The sequence below is a fragment of the Cricetulus griseus genome (genome assembly GCF_003668045.3).
Source record: "Cricetulus griseus strain 17A/GY chromosome 1 unlocalized genomic scaffold, alternate assembly CriGri-PICRH-1.0 chr1_0, whole genome shotgun sequence".
NCBI classification, from domain to species: Eukaryota; Metazoa; Chordata; class Mammalia; order Rodentia; family Cricetidae; genus Cricetulus; species Cricetulus griseus.
The window spans coordinates 66668879-66688230 of record NW_023276806.1 but is presented as its reverse complement, the minus strand read 5'-3'; the positions used below and the strand labels follow the sequence as shown (position 1 = coordinate 66688230).

The following is a 19352-nucleotide window of genomic DNA, read 5'->3' as shown; positions in this document are numbered from 1 at the left end:
CCCTTTGGTTAAGGTCACAAAGGAAGGTAGACCCTCATCTGCCCCAGGAGTGGCATGGGACAGCACCAGAGGTCTATCCTCAGGAAGTCACCTTGTCCAAGACCCACCTCCAAGTAAAAAATCTCAAAGCATTAGGGCTAAGAAGGGAAAGAGAAGGGAAGGAGTGGGTCCTAATCCTTCATCTTCAGTCTCTCCCTTCCCCACCCTCCCTCCACAGTCCTGGGAACTGAACCCAGGACCTCACACACACCAGGCAAGGGATTACCACCGAGATATTTCCAAGCCCTCTTTCCACTTCTTGTTTTGAGACTGGTTCTCCCCAAGTTGCTCAGGCTGGCTTTGAACTGACTCCAAAGCCCAGGTAGACCCTTGAATGTGAAATTGTCCTGCTGCACTCAGCCTCCTGAGTAGCTGGGGTTAAAGGTGTGTTCCACCAGGCTCTGTTCTTTCAATCCTTACCCCTGCTCTAGCCACATGTATGTACAACACACACACACACACACACACACACACACACACACACACACACACACACGTGCATGCACAAATTTCTTTCTGTCTTGTTCATTTGCTCTAATGTGTGCTCTGTCTACCCCCACCATCAGTGGCTACCATTCCCAGGGGCCCTATTCCCCATCCCCAGCATCAGCCTTTCTGAAAACCAAACACAGTGAGGGTGTGAAGAGACTGTCACCAGGTAAGGGGTGAAGATGAAGAGGATGACAGCTGCATAGAGGAGGAAAGCAACCCAAAGGGACCAGAATGAGAATCGACTCCAGAGACCCAGAGAGCACAGCCTCTACTGAGTCCCAAAGCCCTTCTCCACAAGAATGGGCAAGAAACACATCCAGGGATAATAAATATAATTGCTATTATGGTGGATGCTGGCCACGAAGCAGGGCTACCCTCCATTCCCAGTCTACCGGTCCCCTCCACATGCTGAGGGTGAGAAACTTGAGTGTCGTAGCTGCTGGGTGCTGAGGGACCTCAGGGTGGCCTGACAACCAGGCTCCGCTCCTAGCCCAGGACATCCAGATAACTGGGAGGTGCCTGTGCCAGGGCCTGAAGACGTGCGTGCACATCCTTCATGCTGTGGCGTTGCTGCGGTTCACGCTGCCAGCAGCCGCGCATGATGGCGTAGACATCAGGAGGGCAGGCCCTCGGCCGCTCCAGCTCCCGACCCTGTGTGATACACTCAATCGCCTGTGCCACAGGAGAGACAGAGAAGAGAGTGAACAGAGAGCTTCAGGGCATGGAGGTTACAGGCTCTCCCGCAGAAGGGTCCTGGCTGACTGCACTGTACCGTGCCCCACAAACTCTGAGGTTCCTTCCTGCTCCGACTCTGAAAAGTAATAATGATTAAGGGTTGCCTTAATCATTTTAGGATTGCCTGAAGAAGGCTAGTGTCACACAGAAAGACAACTTGCTAGGTGGGGTGAAGAGGGTGACAGCAGGACATTGCCAAGACCGTCAACCTCTGCCTCAGCCTCCGAGTCCCAGCTACGCAAGAAAAGACCAGCGTGGGACCACAGCTATATAGCCTTTGGGGGGAAATGGCTGTTTGGTTTAAAGCAGAGGAAACCCTTGCTTCTCCCTTTTGTGGGCACCACTGCTTGGGGGATATAGCTGAAAAGAAACTAGCAATAAAGATCATAGTCAGACTCCAGGAAGGCCCTGCTGGGGCGGCACAGGATCTAACAAAGAGAGATGGTGACAGGGAGATGGTTGGAGAAGCCGCCTGGAGCCGCTTTCCCCTTCTCCCCATCCCCATTAGAGGACTTAGATTATGGGCAGCACTAATTCCATTCCTTCTCTCAGTGCTTGAGAAAATTAAAATCTATAACCCTCTCCCCCACCCCATCAGCCTCGGGGGAACAGACTGCATTAGAAGGAGAAATGGAAACTGACAGCTGTGAGCCAAGGAGGAGGCTTGGGGAGCTTCTGGGAGACAGAACACCTGGGGTCTGCTCTAACTGTGGGCAGCCAGAGGGCAAGGAAGGCAGGGACGGCCCTCTCCATCTACCCTCCAGCCTTCCTGCTGTTCTATATCAGGACCGCTCTCCCACCCTCTGCTCTGCCCTGTTACTGCCCACTGTGACCTATAAAACACACACAGGCATGCCCTGGACTCTAGCCACAATGATCTCTAAGGGCCCACCAGGAGCCAGCTGGGCTTGGGTTTGGGAGACTAAGCAAGAGAAGGACCAGGAGAGGGAAAAAGGAAGGGGGGGCTGAGGGAAAGCACAGGGCCCCCAGGATGCCTGGCAGGGCTGACCTCAGTGTTGGAGAGCTGGTACCAGGGCTGCTTTCCGTAGGTGAAGATCTCCCAGAGCACCACCCCAAAGCTCCACACATCACTCTCAGTGCTGAACTTTCGGTAGAGGATGCTCTCGGGTGGCATCCAGCGGATGGGCAGCATGGTCCGACCTCCGACCTGCCGAGATACACAGCATCACCTCCAGTGGGGGCAACCACAAAGCCATCCCCATCACATTAGATAGAAGGTATGCCAGGGCCAGGGCTGAGGGACCAGTAGATAAGACAGTTTCCCACCCAGGGCTGAGGTGCTGGGAGGGATGGGTGACCAGAGGCCAGAGGCCAAAGCTCACACTACTAGAGGAAGAGGAAGGCAAGCTGGCCATTGCAGGATCTTACAATCGCCAAGCCAGGGTGTGTACAGTATGGATGCTGGGGGGGGTGGGGTTTGGGGACCCTTACGCGGTAATAGTCTGTGCTGTAGATATCCCTGCTCATGCCAAAGTCTCCAATCTTGACCACTAGTCCCTGACCCACCAGACAGTTGCGTGTAGCCAGGTCCCGGTGCACAAAGTGCAGGCTGGCCAGGTACACCATACCTGCAGCCACCTGGCTAGCCACGGCCAGCAGCTGCCCAAGGCCCAGAGGACCGGAAGCCACATCCTCACCACCAACCAGAAGCTTTGCATCCGGTCCATGGGACCTGAGAAAGACAGGGGGGGAGGAGAGGCTGAGACGGAGAGTGCCCAGGAGCTGTGGAGGGCATCTGTAGAATTGGGTGTGATGAAGGAATAGACTAGGGGCAAAAAAAAAGGGGGGGAGGAAGGAAAGGAGGAGGCAGCTGTCTGGAGAGCTGGGGTAAGGGGGGAAAACGGGGTTGTCTTTCTCCTTGACTAACCCTACCCCCAAGGATACTAACTCCATAGTCCTTGGAGGAACTCAGCCCAGCCTCCAGCTGCCCCTAGTCATTGTCATTGTCATAGCACTTAGGCACAGCCTTTGCTAAGCTAAGCTATATCTGCCCCCCCTATCCTACTCTGCCCCACGAAGGGAGCCTCCTCCAGGCCAGCAACTTGAGTCCTCTTTGAATCTCCTGCCATCACCCCCCACTTTTGTCCTTAGGGCCCGGCTATTCCTTGGATGGTTTTCCTTTGCAAAGGTTTCCAGGGTGCCCCACAGTCCAGGCTGTCCACATGGTGCCACTTTTCCTTCCTAGTCTTTCTTCTTCCTACTGGTCACCTTGCTAGCAGTGCCTTTTCCCACATATCAGGAGTTTGCTGAACACCTATGAGGCCTTAAATCTGAGACTTCAGGCAAGAGGCAGAGAAGTAAGCCAGGGAAAGAGGCCGGGCCGGGAGGCAGTGTAGCTAGGAGGGAGGTCCCATGTGCCTTCGGAGGAAGCTGGAAACACAAAGGCCCAAGCCTCCTACTCAAAGCCTTCCAGGCTTGCCTCAGATTCTCTCCTCCCTCCCTGTGCTCCAGCTGCTCCTCACACAGCCTGGGCCCATTTGATGACATCTCTCTGGCTAGGCCTGCACCCTGTCCAGAAACAGGGAGATGTTCACCCTTGACACTGGCTACTCTGCCAGTCTACTTCCATGCATCTTAGGGCTGGCCTACCTGAGCCACTCAGTGTCCCTGCAGAGGTGCACTGTCCCAGGGTCACTCCTACTCAGGGTCTCTCATAGCTAACCCTGTCAACTGTACACATGAGCGTCCCCTCCCTAGAACTTCTGGGAAATCAGGCCATGAGCGTCAGCTTTCTCACCCAGAGCCACAGTTTCGCCTAACTGACACATGGGACCTCCCTCCTAGCTACACTGCCTCCTGGCCCAGCCTCCTTTGCCCAGGCTTATTTCTCTGCCTTTTGACTGGAGTCTCAGTTTTAATGCCCCTTCTTCCAGGAAGCCTTCTCTGTCTCTCCCCCTGGTGTGTGCTCTTGGCCAGAAAGGAAGATTCACAGACATGGTGGCTGATTCTGGTGGTACTCCACTAACTAATCCTGCCTGGGCCTTATGGCTACCTTGAGGGAGAAGGACCATCACAGCCTGTATCTGAGGGTAAGAGTTCTGCTGGAGTGGCAGCTTTCACTTCCTGCGTGTCCTGGGCAGGTCTTGTCACCCCTAAACCTTCTTGTGAAGTCAACACATTTCTCGAAGTGATTACAAGTATCAGAAACTAAACATCAGAGCTGTCCTAGCCAAAGTCAAAGAAGTGAGTTTTGTGTGACATCCTTCCAATATAAATGGCTTATATGCTTGGAGACTGAAAAATATAGCACTACACAAGCACACAGAACCCAGAAGGGGCCTGATGGCTGCCTGGGGTCAGCATTCTCCATACCACATCTCCCTGCGGGCTTGGCCTCTATGCACATAAATGCACATACAGTCTTACAGAACTATGGTCCCAAAGCTCCAGTTCAGACCTTTGACCTCTAGCAACTGTCCTACAGACATGCCCACATTGACACACCTGCCCACTCTACTTCCCTGTGGGTGGCAGCTACGCCTTCTTATCCCTTCCTGGTGTCTCCCCCTCAGTCAGGCAGACGAGCAAAGATACTCTCTCAGGGAAGGGACCAAAGACTGAGTGAGGGGCTGGGCTCTTGTACCGGAGGAAACGGTTGAGGTCCCCGTGACGCATATACTCAAAGACCATGAGCAGCGGGCGACCCTCAGTGCAGACTCCGAAGAAACGCACGATGTGCTGGTGCTGAAGCATGGTGAGCAGCTCTGCCTCGCGCTGAAAGTCCTGCCTGGCGCTCTCAGACGCCTCCTTCAGTGCCTAGGGGGAGGGGTGGGGTCACGGCTAGAGGGGACTCCAGTCCCATCGCAAGTCTTATTCCATTCAAACACCCCCCACCCTGACATGATTGTGCTCTGAGGGACATGGGCCAGCAGTCCCTACCAGGACCACGGTCTCACCTTCACAGCCACCAGCATCTTGTCCTGTTCATTCAGAAGGTTGTAACATTCAGCAAGGAAGACCTTTCCAAAGGCTCCCTCCCCTAGCTCCCACTTGAGCACAATGTCCCGGCGCTTGATGTGATGGACACCTGGGAGGGGCTTGTAAAGTCAGAAGGCAGCCCTGGCATGGGCGGGATGGGGTGCTGGTAAGGGCAGTGCAACCACAGGAAAGGGGGTGTGGGTGGGTGAGAGGATCCGGCCAGGGAGTATGGGAGATACGACCCTGAACCAGGAACCAGGCTAGACTTTGAGGTAGGGTGGGGATAGGCCTGGGTGATGGCACAGTGATGGCCCAAGAGCTTCACACACACACACACACACACACACACACACACACACACACACACACACACACTCGCACTCGCCTACTGTAACACAGTTCCTCACAGGCGTCACTGAAGTACTGTGGGTTCTCCATGATGTGGCCCTGGAGTCCGGAGCCTTTGCCCTCAGTGGGGGAGAGAGAGCTGCCACCCAATGTCATGAAATGCAGGGACATGGCTAGCCCATCCTCTGGAGCCAGCACAGCAGGGCCTAGGGAAGAGACACACCAGCATGAAACATCCAGGCCAAAGCACCATCTCCATACTTGCTCAGACCAGCTTGAATAGTGCCAGCCGCCGCCCCCCCCCCGCCCCCTGCCCGGCTACCTTGCAGGAGGGAAAGAGTCATGCCAGAGCGAGACAGTAGGCAAGGGAAGGGAAGCACTGGGGCCTCTTGACCGGCCCCTGGCACCAAACCCTCCCCTGCTGCTGACAGAAATGAGCCCTCCAGACCACTCAGTGTTTGACAACAGCCACAAACGAATAACCACTACCTCCAAAATGACCCTGCCCCAGCCCAGCACACATACAGCCTGAGCCCCACAGACAACCCCCCAATAATATACCAAACACCACAGGGCATAGATAGGAAGAGACAGGAGAAAACCAAGCCAGTGGGATAGATGGACAGATAGCCCTCTGCTGCCAACTCACGGTTGATCCCAAATTTGCTTCTCTGTCCACATTTGTTGAGCACAAGGAGCAGGGCAGAAAGGAAGAGGGCAGCAGAGACGGCTAGGCCCACAGCCACAGAGACCTAGAAGTAGTGTTGCATAGTTCCATCCCACAGCGGAGTCCTGAGCCAGGTGCCTGGCCCTGTGTCCTGCTTCCCTAGTGACCTCAGCCTGGCTGGGGGAGCATCTAACCAAGCTCAGGATGCAGTAGACTGATTGTCTTGCTCTAGCTCCAAATGACAGGCCAGGGAGCCATGCCTGGCCACCCCATTCCACGTCCCCATAAGCTTCCACATCCCACACTCACCCCGAAAGGTGTTTCATCTTTCTTCTCCACTGGGTCTCTTGATGTGCTGTTAGTGTCTGTGGGGACACAGGGCACAAGGGGTGGGCCTTGACACATACTGCTGTGTCTCCTCCAGCAGCTCCCCACCCTGGCCACACTTCAGGGTCCCAGCTAGTTGTCCCCTCTGCTTCAGCTCTGAGACAACACAGCTGCCCTCCAGCCCAGGCAACTCACCCACTGGCGAGAAGGAGACTGCGGCAGGAAGGAGGAGAGAAAGCAGTCAGAGGGGGAACAGTGAGGCCCTGCCCTCCAGGGTGTTCCTTTACTGGGTGGGGTAGGCTGCTGGGCCTCAAGAAAGAGGGAGCTATAGCTGCCTAGAGGGCACAGCCCTCTCTTCAGCCTGGATAGTTAGAACAGCTCAGGGCCTCAGCAGGCCTGGCTTGGGAGAGAGGCAAGGAGGACAGCATAGAGCTGGCCACCAGCTCTTCTGTCCAGGACAAAGCGCTCTAGCTCGGGGAACCAGGGTCACGGCAGACAGAGGCCAGACCTCCCTGGATGGCCGGCTCTCCACCCAGGTGCCTCCCAGGAGCAGGGCAGGGTTTAGGGCAGCTCTCACACCAGGGATGGGGTCCTCGGGGTTGAACTCAAAAGGGTTGTCCATAAAAGCAGCTATGATGAAGTCAGCCGCCTGGCCATAGGCGTTGGCAGCCAGTAGTGTGTAGTTCCCATTGTTGACATGGGTGGGCTGGTTGAGGCGAAGGCAGCCGTGTCGTATGGTCTCATTCGTCAGTGTAGACTCCAAGAACTGGGTGAAGATGAAGCTGGTCTCGTTGAGCACCGAACCATTGAAGAACCAGCGCAGAGAGGGTGCTGGCTGCCCGTCCACAGAGAAGGGGATGCACCAGTGGTGCTGCTCCACTGCCTGGCCCACGCTCACACTGGCGGGGACTGTGGAAAGAGGGCACACGACAGGGAGTGGACAACTGGCTGGAAGGAATTCAGGGAAGGGAGAAATCAGGGGTAGCAGATCCTAAGAAACCCTCTAGAAGACATATTTGGAAGAAAGTTGGTACTGAATGTGGCAGCCAACAGACAAAATTCAGAAGCTTAAGGGACACACATAGAGCCCAGTACAGGCCTAGTAGTGATGGCCTGCCAGCCAAGCTGCTTGGGAGGCAGAAGGGTACAAGTTCAAGGCCCAAGTAACTTAGAAAGACCTTGTCTCTAAACAAGTAGATAACAGTGCTAGGGCGTGGCTCAGTAAGGAGCACTTGCTAGGCTGGGACACAGCTTGTCCTGGGTCCCATCCAAGGACAGTTACAGCACTGAAGAAAAAGAAAAGGAAAGAAAGAATTAAAAAATCAAGAAACATGGCTTTGAGACAGTCCTGAAAAACTGAAAACCCCTCAATAACAGACAAAATATATTTGTGTAACATGTATGTACAAACATACAAATTTATGGGAATTCTCATCAGCATTCATAACATGAAATATTTGTAGTATATGAAGGAATTATAGTTACTTCTGTTGCCACAGATGGATTTCACAAATATGAAGGTTGGACAAAAGAAAATAGATAAAAAAAATACATAGAGTAAGTTTTCATTTATATAATGTGTAAAACAAACAAAATTTTTCTAATAGGGAAGCAGACATGTAGAAAAATTTTGTTTTGTTTTTTTTTTTTTTTTTTTTTTTTTTTTTTTTGGTTTTTCAAGACAGGGTTTTTCTGTGTAACAGCCCTCCTAGCTGTCCTGGAACTTGCTCTATAGCCCAGGCTGGCCTCAAACCCACAGAGATCTGCCTGCTCTGCCTCCCAAGTTCTGGGATTAAGGATGTGTATGCACCACCCCGTGCCCAGCTTGAAAACTACTATTTTAAGATTTATTTTTATTTTATGTTTATTAGTGTTTTGTCACATGCGTGTATGTGTACCACACATATACCTGGGTGACCATGAAGACCAGAAGAGGGCATCAGATTCCTTGGAACTGTAGTTACAGATGGTTGTGAGCTACTGTGTGGGGTGCTAGGAACCCAATCTGGGCCCTCTGCAAGAGCAATTAGTGCTTTTAAGCAATAGAAAATGCTCATTATTGATCAATTCCCAGCCCCTGTGGAAAATTATTTTCACAAGGAAGCACTGAACATAAAAATTAGGATGGAGAGATGGAGTTGGGACTGAGGGAGGGTGTCTTCTAAAGTCTTGGCAAGGGTAATTCTTGCTTAAAGTATGTATGTCAGCTAGGTGTGGCGATTCTGTAATCCCAGCACTTGGCTGAGGCAAGAGGATTGTGAGTTCCAGAGCTGCCTGGGTTTTGTTGCAAGACCCCGTCTCTAAATAAATAAGTAAATAAATAATGTGTATGATTGGTGTGCATAACTATGTGTATTTCACAATAAAGGAGAAATTATGCTGGAACATAGATTAAAGATAATTTGTTGGCAAAGCTAGATAAATTAGGCAACAAGCATTAAGAAGGAACTCAGGAGAGGAATTCCCCTCTTTAAAGATGCTTGTGTATGGCTGCACCCCCTCCAATGAATCAAAGCTTGTCTAAGAACAGGATGCAGAACTGATGTACGCCTCCTTCTCTAGAAGTCCAGCCCTGAGCTCATTCTACCCACAACATTCAATTTGCACAGATGTCAGCTAAGCTGGAAGTTCCCACCTGGGCTGGAGGAGACTTCACCAGCTATAAAGTGGTTATCCCAAACCTAGACAAAAATCCTAAGGGACACAAATGAATAAGGTGGTAGCAGGGCAAAAGCCTTACAGAGGCAGCCAGGCCAGCCTGCAGCTGGTGCTGAGGGCCTCAGGTAGCAAGCTTGGGCAGCAGGCCAGAAAGAAATCCATCCCTAACCCTCTGGCCTTGAGGAGCCTCCAGGACTTCCCAGGCAGGATCAGGTTTTCGTGGGAATCTGGAAACAGCTGGGAGGGAGCAGCTGTAGAGACACCCACTCACCCTCCCATTCACCCCCTCTCTGTTCAGGGAAGAGGAGATGAGTGGGGGTGGGGTGGGGTGGGTGCCGGGGCTGTCATAGGGGCTTACAGGAGACGATGACTTGGGCAGAGACCTCAGCCCTGCCCACATCATTCTCTGCCCAGCATGTCACATTCTTCTTGTTGAGGTCACTGGTGACACTGGTCAGGGTTAGCCCCAGGGATGGCAGATCTCCAGATTTCTAGATCAGGGAAGAAAGACATCAGAAGGGTTTCAGCAGGCACAGGCAGGAGGCAGGGGGACAGAGTGGATGTGTTTGGAAACCCTATAACCCCATATGGAAAGAGGGAGGCCTGGGGAAGCGAGGCGAAGGGGGAGCAGATCTGTGACAGAGAATGGTCTTTGAAGTTTGAAAAGTAGCTCCTGGGTCAGAGAAATCTAAAGCGTAAACAACAGCCTCAAAACAGGTAGTTAGTACTCTACAACAGAGGCTGCAACCAAGGGGCCAGACAGCAGCCGTGGAGCTCCAGCCACCACATTCACAGGCAGCTCGTCAGAGGGCCAAGGAGAACCTTGCTAACTCATTCCTGGCTCACACAGTTCTGTCAAACTCAGTCGCAGTCCAAGGAAGGTCAGAAACAAAGGGACTGTGAACAGGTTATACTGGGAGCAGCTTCGGCGACAGCATCACTTCCTCTGGCAAAGGAAAATGATGCCAGTGAGTAACACTGGAGAGACGAAGTTACTGGGAATCACCACCACCAAAAGATTAGATCCAGCTCAGCTTCTCTTTCTAAGAAACTGTGGGTGCACCGTGTGTGCATTATATGACCTTTCAAGACTTCTCAGTCTTGATGAGTTCAGGGACTGTTTATAAGTTGGAGTAGGCAGAATGTTCTGATTTCCTACTCCGCACCCTCAGAAACTGAGTCTCACCATGTAGCCCTGGCTGGTCTAGAACTCACTATGTAGACCAGGCTGGCCTCAGACTCAGAAACCCACCTCCCCCTGCCTCCCAAGTGCTAGGATTAAAGGTGTGCACCACCAGCACCACCACCACCCAACTTCAGAGTCTTGTTCACAATTTTACAGTGGGCTGTGCCCATCCAGAAATTAGGAAGTAGACCTATGGGTTAAGGTTGTTCAGTTTGGGGTCCCTCACTGTAAAAGGAGATTCAACTGTAATTGCTGGACTAGAGGAGGAAGACCCTGGCAACATAGCAAACAGCTACTACTTGGGGCTCTTCCCATTCACAGTGCGAGGCTGGCAAAAGCGAATAAGGGAAGGGGACAAGCAGAGGAGATGCCTGTGTATGGAGACATCTTTAGACAACTTCAGGAAGGCCCAGTTTCTGGTATCCCTTTTGGGAATTGACATGTTACTAACACCTGTTTCCTGAAAACTTCCATAGAAAAGTCACACCCTAACTGGAGTATGTTGAGGGAAGAGCAGCAGTTCCAGGACAGCCAGGGTTAGACACAGAACCCTGCGGGGGGCCAGGGGAAGACCTCTGATGCCAGCGGCAGCTACTCTCAGTGGCCAGCTTGAGGATGGGTGCAAGGCCTGGGCAGATGCTCAGGTGAGAGACAGAGACCAAAGGACACCTAGAGGCAGGGAGGGTGTCTGAGGGTCACCATGGCTACCTCAGTTTACAAATAAGAAAACCAAGAAGCAGGCAGAAATAGGGCAGAGTGTGTGTGTGTGTGTGTGTGTGTGTGTGTGTGTGTGTGTGTGTGTGTGTGTAAGTTATCCCAAGATGTAATTAGTGGGGACTGAAGGGGCAGTCCAGTGGGTAAAGCACTTGCCATACAAGTGTGAGGACCAGAGTTTGGATTCCCCAGGACCCACATAAAGCTGGTCCTATAACTCCCGTGATCTTACAAGCAAAATGGGAGGCAGAGACACGAGAGTCCCTGTGACCTCACGGACAAGCAGTGAAGAAAGTGGAATGAGATGGAGGTGGGGACAGACATCTGAGCTTGTCCTCTGACTCCATGTGTGTGCCAAAGCACATGTGTGCCAATACACATGTATGCACAGACTTTAAAAATAAGTAGTGACAGCCAGAGCCAGCTGCCTTCACTAATGTGCTCGTAGCATACCCAAGAGAATGCTGCTTCCTGAGTGGCCAGGACACTCCAGAAGCCCTAGTAATTGCCTCTGGGTATGGAACACAGTCCCCACACCTCAGTTTCCTAAGCTAGAAAAAGAATATATGGGAGGAATGGCCTATTAGATCCCTTCTGGTCTCTCATGTGAGCTGCAGCCCCCTCTCTTGCAGCCAGTATTGTGCTCCAAGATGGAGGCCAAGACCTGGGGGGTCCACTCCTGGAGCTGTCCTGAGGACCTGCTGTTCCCTGCTGTCACTCCCTGCTAGCATGCAGTCTGAGCCATCTCCATCCTTCCAGCCTCCCTGTGTACTCCTTATTACTTTTGCAGTCTCTTACAACCTGATCTTTGTCTCCTTTGGGGGGCTGCAGGGCTTCTCACCTTCATGGTGGCTATCCCTTCCAGCTCTGTGAGGATCCAGCCAGCCTGCTGCAGGGCCTGCCCCTCCACCTGGCACTGCAGAAATACATCATCACCCACTTTCACAGAGTCGTTGGGCATCTGGATCTTCACTGTGGGTACTCCTGCCGCCCAGAGTATGGAGGGACATTAGAACCTAAAGATGGGCTTGTGAGTCCCACCCTGATCATGACCCCAAGCCTAAGCAGTATACCCAGCCTCCAGTCCATAGCCCCTGCCAATGCTACCCCAAGTCCCTCCAGGCAGACCCCCAGGTTTCCCCATCCTACAACAGCACCTACCACAACTGATGTTGTGTCTGAGTGAGAGGAACTGGTCCCCAGGCCCAGATCCCTGAAGCTCCTGTGTATGCACACCACACAGCCCCTCCTGCTCCCAGCGCTGGAGCCAGTACAGGGCACAGGAACAGCGCAGTGGGTTCCCTGCCAAGGTCCTGTTGGGTAGGGGATGCCAGAAGTCGGAGAAAGAGGGTACAACAGGCCTGAGGAGTCAGGAGACAGTGCTCTGGAGATGACCAGCTACAAGGGGTCTAAGTAGAAGGGGGCCAGGCCCATAACCAACACAATAAAAAGACTGTTACTAAAAGAAATAAGGGCAGACTGTTGTAGATGCCAGCTCAGGGCTGCATGGGATCCCTTTACCCCAGCTCTAAAGTGAGAAGCCAAACATGGTGACAAGAAGGGTGTCTTGCCATGACGTGGCTTTAGGAACCTATCACACACGTGGACTATTGTGTGTAACTCCCAGTGTGTGCACTGGGAATCAGGCTGCTGTCCATCCTCAAGCATCAAGGTGGGTGTGTGGTCTGTTTAATACAGCTCTGAGCCTAGCTTCTGAACACACACAGCTACTCATCCACGTTGGTTGCCTAGCCCAGCCCAGCCCAGGACAGTCCTAGACTCTGCCTTGATGGAGGGATGACAGGCATGCACATAATCCCCAGTGCAAGCTCACAGACACAACACAGTCTCCAAAGATACACCCCCTCCTCCCCTCCCCTGTTCCGCACAGACAGTAACATATAGTCCTGGAGACACAAACATACACAGCCACATATCACACACACTGGCCCCTTGCCCTGCCCCTGCCCACACACTCACAGGTCCTGTAGGGAGAGGCCCTGCACAGTTTTCCAGGAAAGGGACTCCAAAGCATTGGAGGACAGATTCCTGTGGGAGGACAGACGCCCTGAGCCAGCGACCTCACGCTGACCCAGTCTGAGGCAGAAGCCTGAAGGAGGCTGCTGCCCCCACCTCAGCCCAGGCAATTACAAGTATAGCATGCAGTGCCTGTGAGTGTGTGGGAATGTAGGAATGTCGTGGGCAGGTAAGTCTTTCTGAGTATAATCTTCTCCTTGGGACAACAAGGGTTAATCCCACTTAACCCCCTCCCTGACCGACCCCAGGGAGAGAGATCCAAGGGAACAGCCGGTTGCCCTCCCCCCACACCTCAGCCCCAGCTGGCGAAGTGCTGAGGCCACAGCTGGGGTAAGGGGCTCCATCTGTGCTCCCACCAAGGAGGAGAGAAGGACTTCGGCAACCCCCTCCCCCGCCTAACCTCAAGACCGGGATGTCAAAGTACTTCCTCAGGTCCCCTTCCCTTCCTGTTCCTCCAAAGGCACTTCAAGCAGGAAGAGACCCAGGGACATAGCTCCCCAGGCAAAGGAGAGAGCACCCGGCCCCGGCTCCGCTCCTGGGCCCCCAGGAAACTGCTGCAGGAGGCTCAGTACTATATGTCTACAATACACTGCCACTGCCAGGACCCTGGTCTTTGAAGGACATGCCCTAACCACTCGCCTTGCCTACCATCCTTGACTTAATAGAGACTGGGTTGAATAGGAAAGCTCACACAAGGCCCCGGAACACCACCACCTTGGACACAGATTAGAGGTGGGAGTAGAACCTGTTCTGTCATGTATAGCCAGGTGACCTCAGTCAAGAAACAACTCAATTCCCAGAATCTTTACCTATAAAATGGGGATCATATCATCTCTGTCCCCAGGTTGGTTGCAAGCAGTTACTGCCATGGGAGTCATGGACTGCCACCAAATACACATTTTAATTTTTTTTAAGGTTTTTGTTATTGTTCTTTTGTTTTGTTGAGACAAAAGGCTGGCCTGAAACTTATATAGGTAGCCATATATGACCTGGAACTTCTGATCCTCCTGTCTCTACCTCCCCAGTGTTAGGATTATAGGCATGTATCACCACACCTGGTTTATGGAGTTGGGGATCAAACCCAGGGCTTTGTGAACAGCAGGCAAATCCTCTACCAACTGAGCCATATCCCCAAGCCCAAGTGTACATTTTTAAGCCAGTACATATAGTAGGTAACACAACACCTGTGTTCAGTTCTCCAGACCCATCTGAGGGGTTAGAGGACCCAACCCAACCCTGTGAATGACGGGCTCCTGACCCAGGGAGGTGCTGCTAGAGACTCTAACTGTATCTTCTACCTACTCCATGGCCCTCCCTGTCCTCTACAGGACAAGTAGTTATAACGCAGGGATGAGGAGGGTGAAGAGTAGCAGACAGAACACACCACCTCCCAGGTTGGCCTGGGGGCAGGTCAGCACACACCACAGGAGAGGAGATGAAATTCTGACCAGAACCCAGGGGTCTTACTCCTGCCCCTCAGTCCCTATGAGCTCCAGGCAGAGAGCCTGGCTGGCTGCTTTTGAGAAACATCTCTGAGTCAAGGAAGTGAGGCAACAGGGATTCTAGTCTGACTAAGAAATGTCATATGGAAAGGAGCCCAGGCTGGACAGTTCCCTGGGCAGCACAAAGCCTATCAGCATCCAAGTCCGGAGGTCCCTCTCAGCCCCACCCCACGGGTCCAACCTGGGCACTCACAGGTGACTGAGCCGAGGAGTGAAATGAAAAGCATCGGGAGCCACAAAGCGAAGGCCACTCTTCACAATGGTTCTAGGGAAGGGGTGAGAGGAATTTAAACTCTGCCCTCTGCTCACCCAGGCCAGACACCCCTGTGGAGCTGTGCACCCCTCTCTACCCCTTAGGCTCCACAGTTATCTGGACCCCTCAAACCCCTGAGCCTCCACACTTCTCCCAGACTCCCAGGTCTTCTGAGAGCCCAATATATGTGGCCACCCACCACCCTGTGCCCAGTCCCACCCGGTCTACCCTTAGTCCTCACAGGCTTCTCAACTCCCCCAGGCCCTGCAAGTCCCTGGACTCCAGGCGTTGTAGGTGCTGCTGGTTCTCCACGTAGCTGCAGGGAGAGGGGTGGTGAACAGGGTCAGGGCCTCAGTGGAATTACCCCATTCCCACCAGCCACCCACCTCCCTCACAGGCACCTTTCACACACAGACCCATGTCACCTACTCATTCATGCGCATGCCCCCACATGCTGGCACGACTCACAAGTCACACATGTGCATACAGGCATGCATGCACCCTCACCTTTACAAAATACAGACTCTCACATGCCTCCTGCAACACATAGGCAACTGCACAGAAACACACGGGGATATCCTCATACTCTCACCCAAGGACACACATGAACAAAGCTCACATAGACGTCTCTCACGCATACACAGATGAGAAGGTGTGAAGATATGTTAGCCAGTGCACACTGCCATTCTCAGCTTGGGGCTCCACTTTGATAGCAGGCCCCTTCAGCATATATATGCTCAACAATAAGCGGGTCGTGCTGGGGCTCACTTCCACAAAGGGCAAGGCTCTCAGTGCTGCTGCTCCACCCAGTGCTAAAGATGCCCCAATGGTCATGCTAATGTGTGCCCCAAACACAGCTCTGAGACTGCTATCTGGGTTCACTGACCCCAAACACACACACACACACACACACACACACACACACACACACACACACCACCCTCTGTCCCCTCAAAACCTTTCGTTCTTCCCTACAGCATCCCTACTCTCCCCTCTCCAGTACTTTTCCAAAACAAGCAAAAAGCATAGAGCTGTTAAGGACCCCTTAGTCCCTCCTCAGTCCATGAAGGACACAGGAAGGGAGAGAGGAGCATGGAGCAGATGGAGTCTGAGTGTGTGGCTGAGGAGAGATGGAGATACAGTGTGAAACACAGGAAGGCTGAATGAGGTAGCAGAAGGTGGGCAGAAAAACAGAGTAAAAAACTCAGAAGAGACTGAGTAGTGGTGGTGGGAAGGGACATACAGATAAGAACAGGGGGCCACAGAGATAAGGACTGAGAACCAGGGATGCAAAAAGAGAAAGACGGCACTCGGGGTGAGGTGGCTGTGGTTGTGGTTGCAGTCCTATCTTGTGGATCTGGCGTCCCGGAGTTCCTGTGAAGTTACTTCCCTGTAGTGACATGTCCTCTGCAGTGGCACGTCCATGTTTCCTCTCCTCTCCCAACTCCCGTATGTGGCAGGGGCCCCTGACTCACTAGCAGTTCTCAGAACTCTTCCCCTCTCTTTTAGATTTTCCCTTAGTAAAAGAACAGCGAGGGAACAGGCTCAGTCCAGCCCCCCCCCCAACCCCAGCCCTGCTTCCAGCCTTGACTTCAATGGGACAGTACGTGCCTATCCTCAGCCTAGAAGCCTAAGGAGATGCAGACGGCCACTTTGGGGGAGGCCAGATCCCTGTTCTGCCCCAAGGGTTTCAAGCTTCAGAGACCCAGGGAGTTGATAAGATGTGAAGAGCTGGGTAAGTAGGGCTGTCAGGCAGTGTACTCCAAGCCGCCTCATTTGTTCAGATTCATAATCAATCTGTCTATTCGAGTCCATTAGCTCCTTGTTAGCTATGCGGGTGAGGGAGGAGGGAGAGGATTGTGCAGGACGAGGTGGGAGGATTGGCCCCACCCAGGGGGACATCTCAGCTCACCGCTCTGCCAACCTCCTCTTCTACAGCCCTAGCTTGCCCACTGCCTCTGTCCCTGGGCTGGACTCCCTTGGAGCCTGTTAAGGCACTGGGGAATGAGAACGCTGAGAGGCACAGTCAGGAGCCGGGACTCTGGTTTGAATGGGCAGGCCTGGGAGCAACAATCTAGACCTCATGCCCCCTCCCATCATGCAGGAGCCTAGGCCAGACCAAGACAAGGCCATCCCCTCTCTTTTTGGTCTCCCTAGGGCCATTAGAAAGAGATTGAGTATCTCCGTTAATTACTACAAGATGCCCGAGTAACTCGGTGCCAATCACGGCCAGCTGCTGGTTCTACCAGCATGCAGAATACTCAAGTATTTTCCAGCCATCACCCTGGGATGCTGAGTCCCTTCAGGTCAATTATACTCTCATAGGTTTCACCAGCTGCTAAGAAGTACTTGCATATTTTGTAACCAATTATTGCAGAATGTCAAAGTACTGCAGAGCTTAAGGTTCCGCCCAGCTCTGGACCTGGAAGAAGTGAGAATCCCTCAGCAACAGCCCTGACTCCCTGATACAAGTAGGGAGACATTGGTGAAAGGGGAGACGGGAGAGAAGCAAAGGGCTTTCATTTCCCACATCCAAATCAAGAAGTCAATGGAAAGAAGAAAAGCTCATACAACAAGCTGGTTCCTCATCAACTCCAGCTCAATCACAAACCCAGGGAAGACCTAGGGTCCCTGGCCAAGACAAGGGAGAGGTTGGGGACTGGCTTCCCTCTAAGATAGAGAAGATGGCAAAGGTGCACAGTGCCGAATTCTCCACAGCTAACCCCCACACCGAGGGGCAGAATTTGGGCTCTTGAATGAACCCCACAAAGAGGCTCCTATATCGATGGACCAAGACCTGGTCCCCTTTTGCTCTGCCCCAAGCCAGCACCTCAGCCAGCTACCCTTAATCCTGGGCGACGTCCAGACAGTGACTGCGCGGCTTTGCCAGGGTGGTGGCAGCAACAGCAAAGCCGCTGCAGCACAGCCAAAGGTTACACGTGCCAGCCTCCTACAGCAGCCAAGCCTGGCCCCTCAAGCCAGCGGTGAGTGCGCGCCCTCGGGGAAAGGCTGTGCCCTCCTGACCCCGCGTGCCTCCCCCGCCACACACTCACAGCTCCGTCAGGTTCCCGGCGCCCCGCAGGCCGTGGAGGGTATTCAGGGCCCCTGCCCTGGTGCAGCGAAGCCCCGAGGGGCCCACGGGGCAGCAAGCCTCAGGACAGGATGCGGCGCAGGCAGAGGCCAGCATCAGCGAAGCCAGCAGGCCTCCTAGCCCCGCGGCTCGGCAATGCCAGCCCAGCTGCCCGCGCCGCTGGCCTCGCAGCATCGCGGCGGCGCCCGCCAAGCTTGGGCTGCGCCGTCCGTCCGAGCGCTCTTAGCTGCCACCGCCCGGCCTCGCGCGACACGTGCGCGGGGCGGTGTTAAAGACCAGCCACCAGGAGAGGGCGGCACCCGCGGCCACGTCCCGCCCCGCCCCGCCCCGCCGGCCGGTGCCCCCAGCGCCCCCTCCTCCCCTTTGGGGCCCTAATGCCAGCTAGCCTCCCTAATGTCCCTGGCGGCTGCAGTAGACCTGGGGCGGAGGATTGCTACAGGACGCCTCACAGGCGTCTTCTGAGACTGGAGCGGGCTAGGAAGCCGATACGTTATTTCTCCCAGTAAAACAGCTGCATTTTCAGATTTGCAGGGACAGGGAGAGATTGAGCAAGGAGAAGGTTGAAGTCCAGGTCATCCCAAACAGCCTCGCGGTGCACATGCCTAAAAGAGTGTGCATGTCACTTGGAATAAGTTTGATGAACACTCTCCAGACGCTAGTAAGAAAAGGGAGATGGCCCCAGAAAGACCGGACGCAGAACCTGCGGAGGAAAACAGAAGGGGCAGAGAAGTGTTCTCTCAACACAGCTGGAGGGAGAGTGGAAAGTGGAGACCGCTCAGTCCGCAAGAGACCACAGGGTGGCGCTAGAAGCCCTTGCGCCGCGGCGTTTGCGCCGGGCCTGGGTCTTCGAGGGCCGGGAAGCGCGCGCGGTTCGCAGCCCTGCCAGCCTGTGCCTTCTGTCTTAAGGTCAGTCCCCAATCGCAGCCAGCCAGTTGGGGCACAAGGCCGGGTAGGGCCAAACAGAGCAGGGCTGGCATCGATCGCCGTCCTGACAAGTGCATCGATTTCTGAGCGGAGAAATTAATAGATCTCTTAGCTCTTCGGACGTGGGAGTTGCCCGCGGGTAGAGCTGGGAACCATCGACCCTTGGTATTTGTGAACCTGGGAAGTCCCAGGATCCAGCATTCAGGCCATCAAAGGGCAGGTGTCGCGCATTGGCCTTCCTGGCTGCAAGTCTATTAAGTCTCACACTTTTTTGTTTTGTTGTTGGTGGTGGTGGTTTTTGTTTTTGTTTGGTTTGGTTTTGGTTTTTCGAGACAGGGTTTCTCAGCAGCTTTGCAGCCTATCCTGGAACTAGCTCTTGTAGACCAGGCTGGCCTCGAACTCACAGAGATCCGCCAGCCTCCGCCTCCCGAGCGCTGGGG

General features: G+C 53.6%; 1 protein-coding gene across 2 annotated transcripts; it reads right to left on the bottom strand.

Annotated features, from left to right (window-relative positions):
• Positions 1-1017: 1017 nt before the first annotated feature.
• On the bottom strand, positions 1018-18162 carry Ntrk1 (neurotrophic receptor tyrosine kinase 1). 2 transcript variants are annotated; one of them, XM_027393050.2, is made up of 17 exons: positions 17951-18162; positions 15139-15213; positions 14838-14909; positions 13086-13154; positions 12267-12418; positions 11947-12089; positions 9564-9696; positions 7127-7456; positions 6743-6760; positions 6530-6585; positions 6203-6305; positions 5613-5759; positions 5184-5314; positions 4871-5043; positions 2719-2959; positions 2276-2434; positions 1018-1203 (listed from the first exon to the last, which is right to left on the bottom strand). In XM_027393050.2, exons 1-17 carry the CDS (start codon positions 18160-18162, stop codon positions 1018-1020), a joined length of 2400 nt encoding a protein of 799 aa, XP_027248851.1. The 2 variants fall into 2 exon arrangements, with proteins under 2 accessions (XP_027248851.1, XP_027248852.1); XM_027393051.2 differs by lacking the exon at positions 6743-6760.
• Positions 18163-19352: the final 1190 nt, after the last annotated feature.

What these genes read in the sequence shown, in the direction of transcription:
- Ntrk1 (XM_027393050.2), bottom strand. Translation starts at nt 18,162, where the DNA reads ATGCTGCGAGGCCAGCGGCGCGGGCAGCTGGGCTGGCATTGCCGAGCC. An exon ending in TGCCCAAGTCATCGTCTCCT is followed by an intron (nt 7,457 to 9,563) that starts GTAAGCCCCTAT and finishes CTCTTTCCACAG; the next exon opens with TCCCCGCCAGTGTGAGCGTG. An exon ending in ACAGTACTTCAGTGACGCCT is followed by an intron (nt 5,315 to 5,612) that starts GTGAGGAACTGT and finishes AGCCCCTCCCAG; the next exon opens with GTGTCCATCACATCAAGCGC.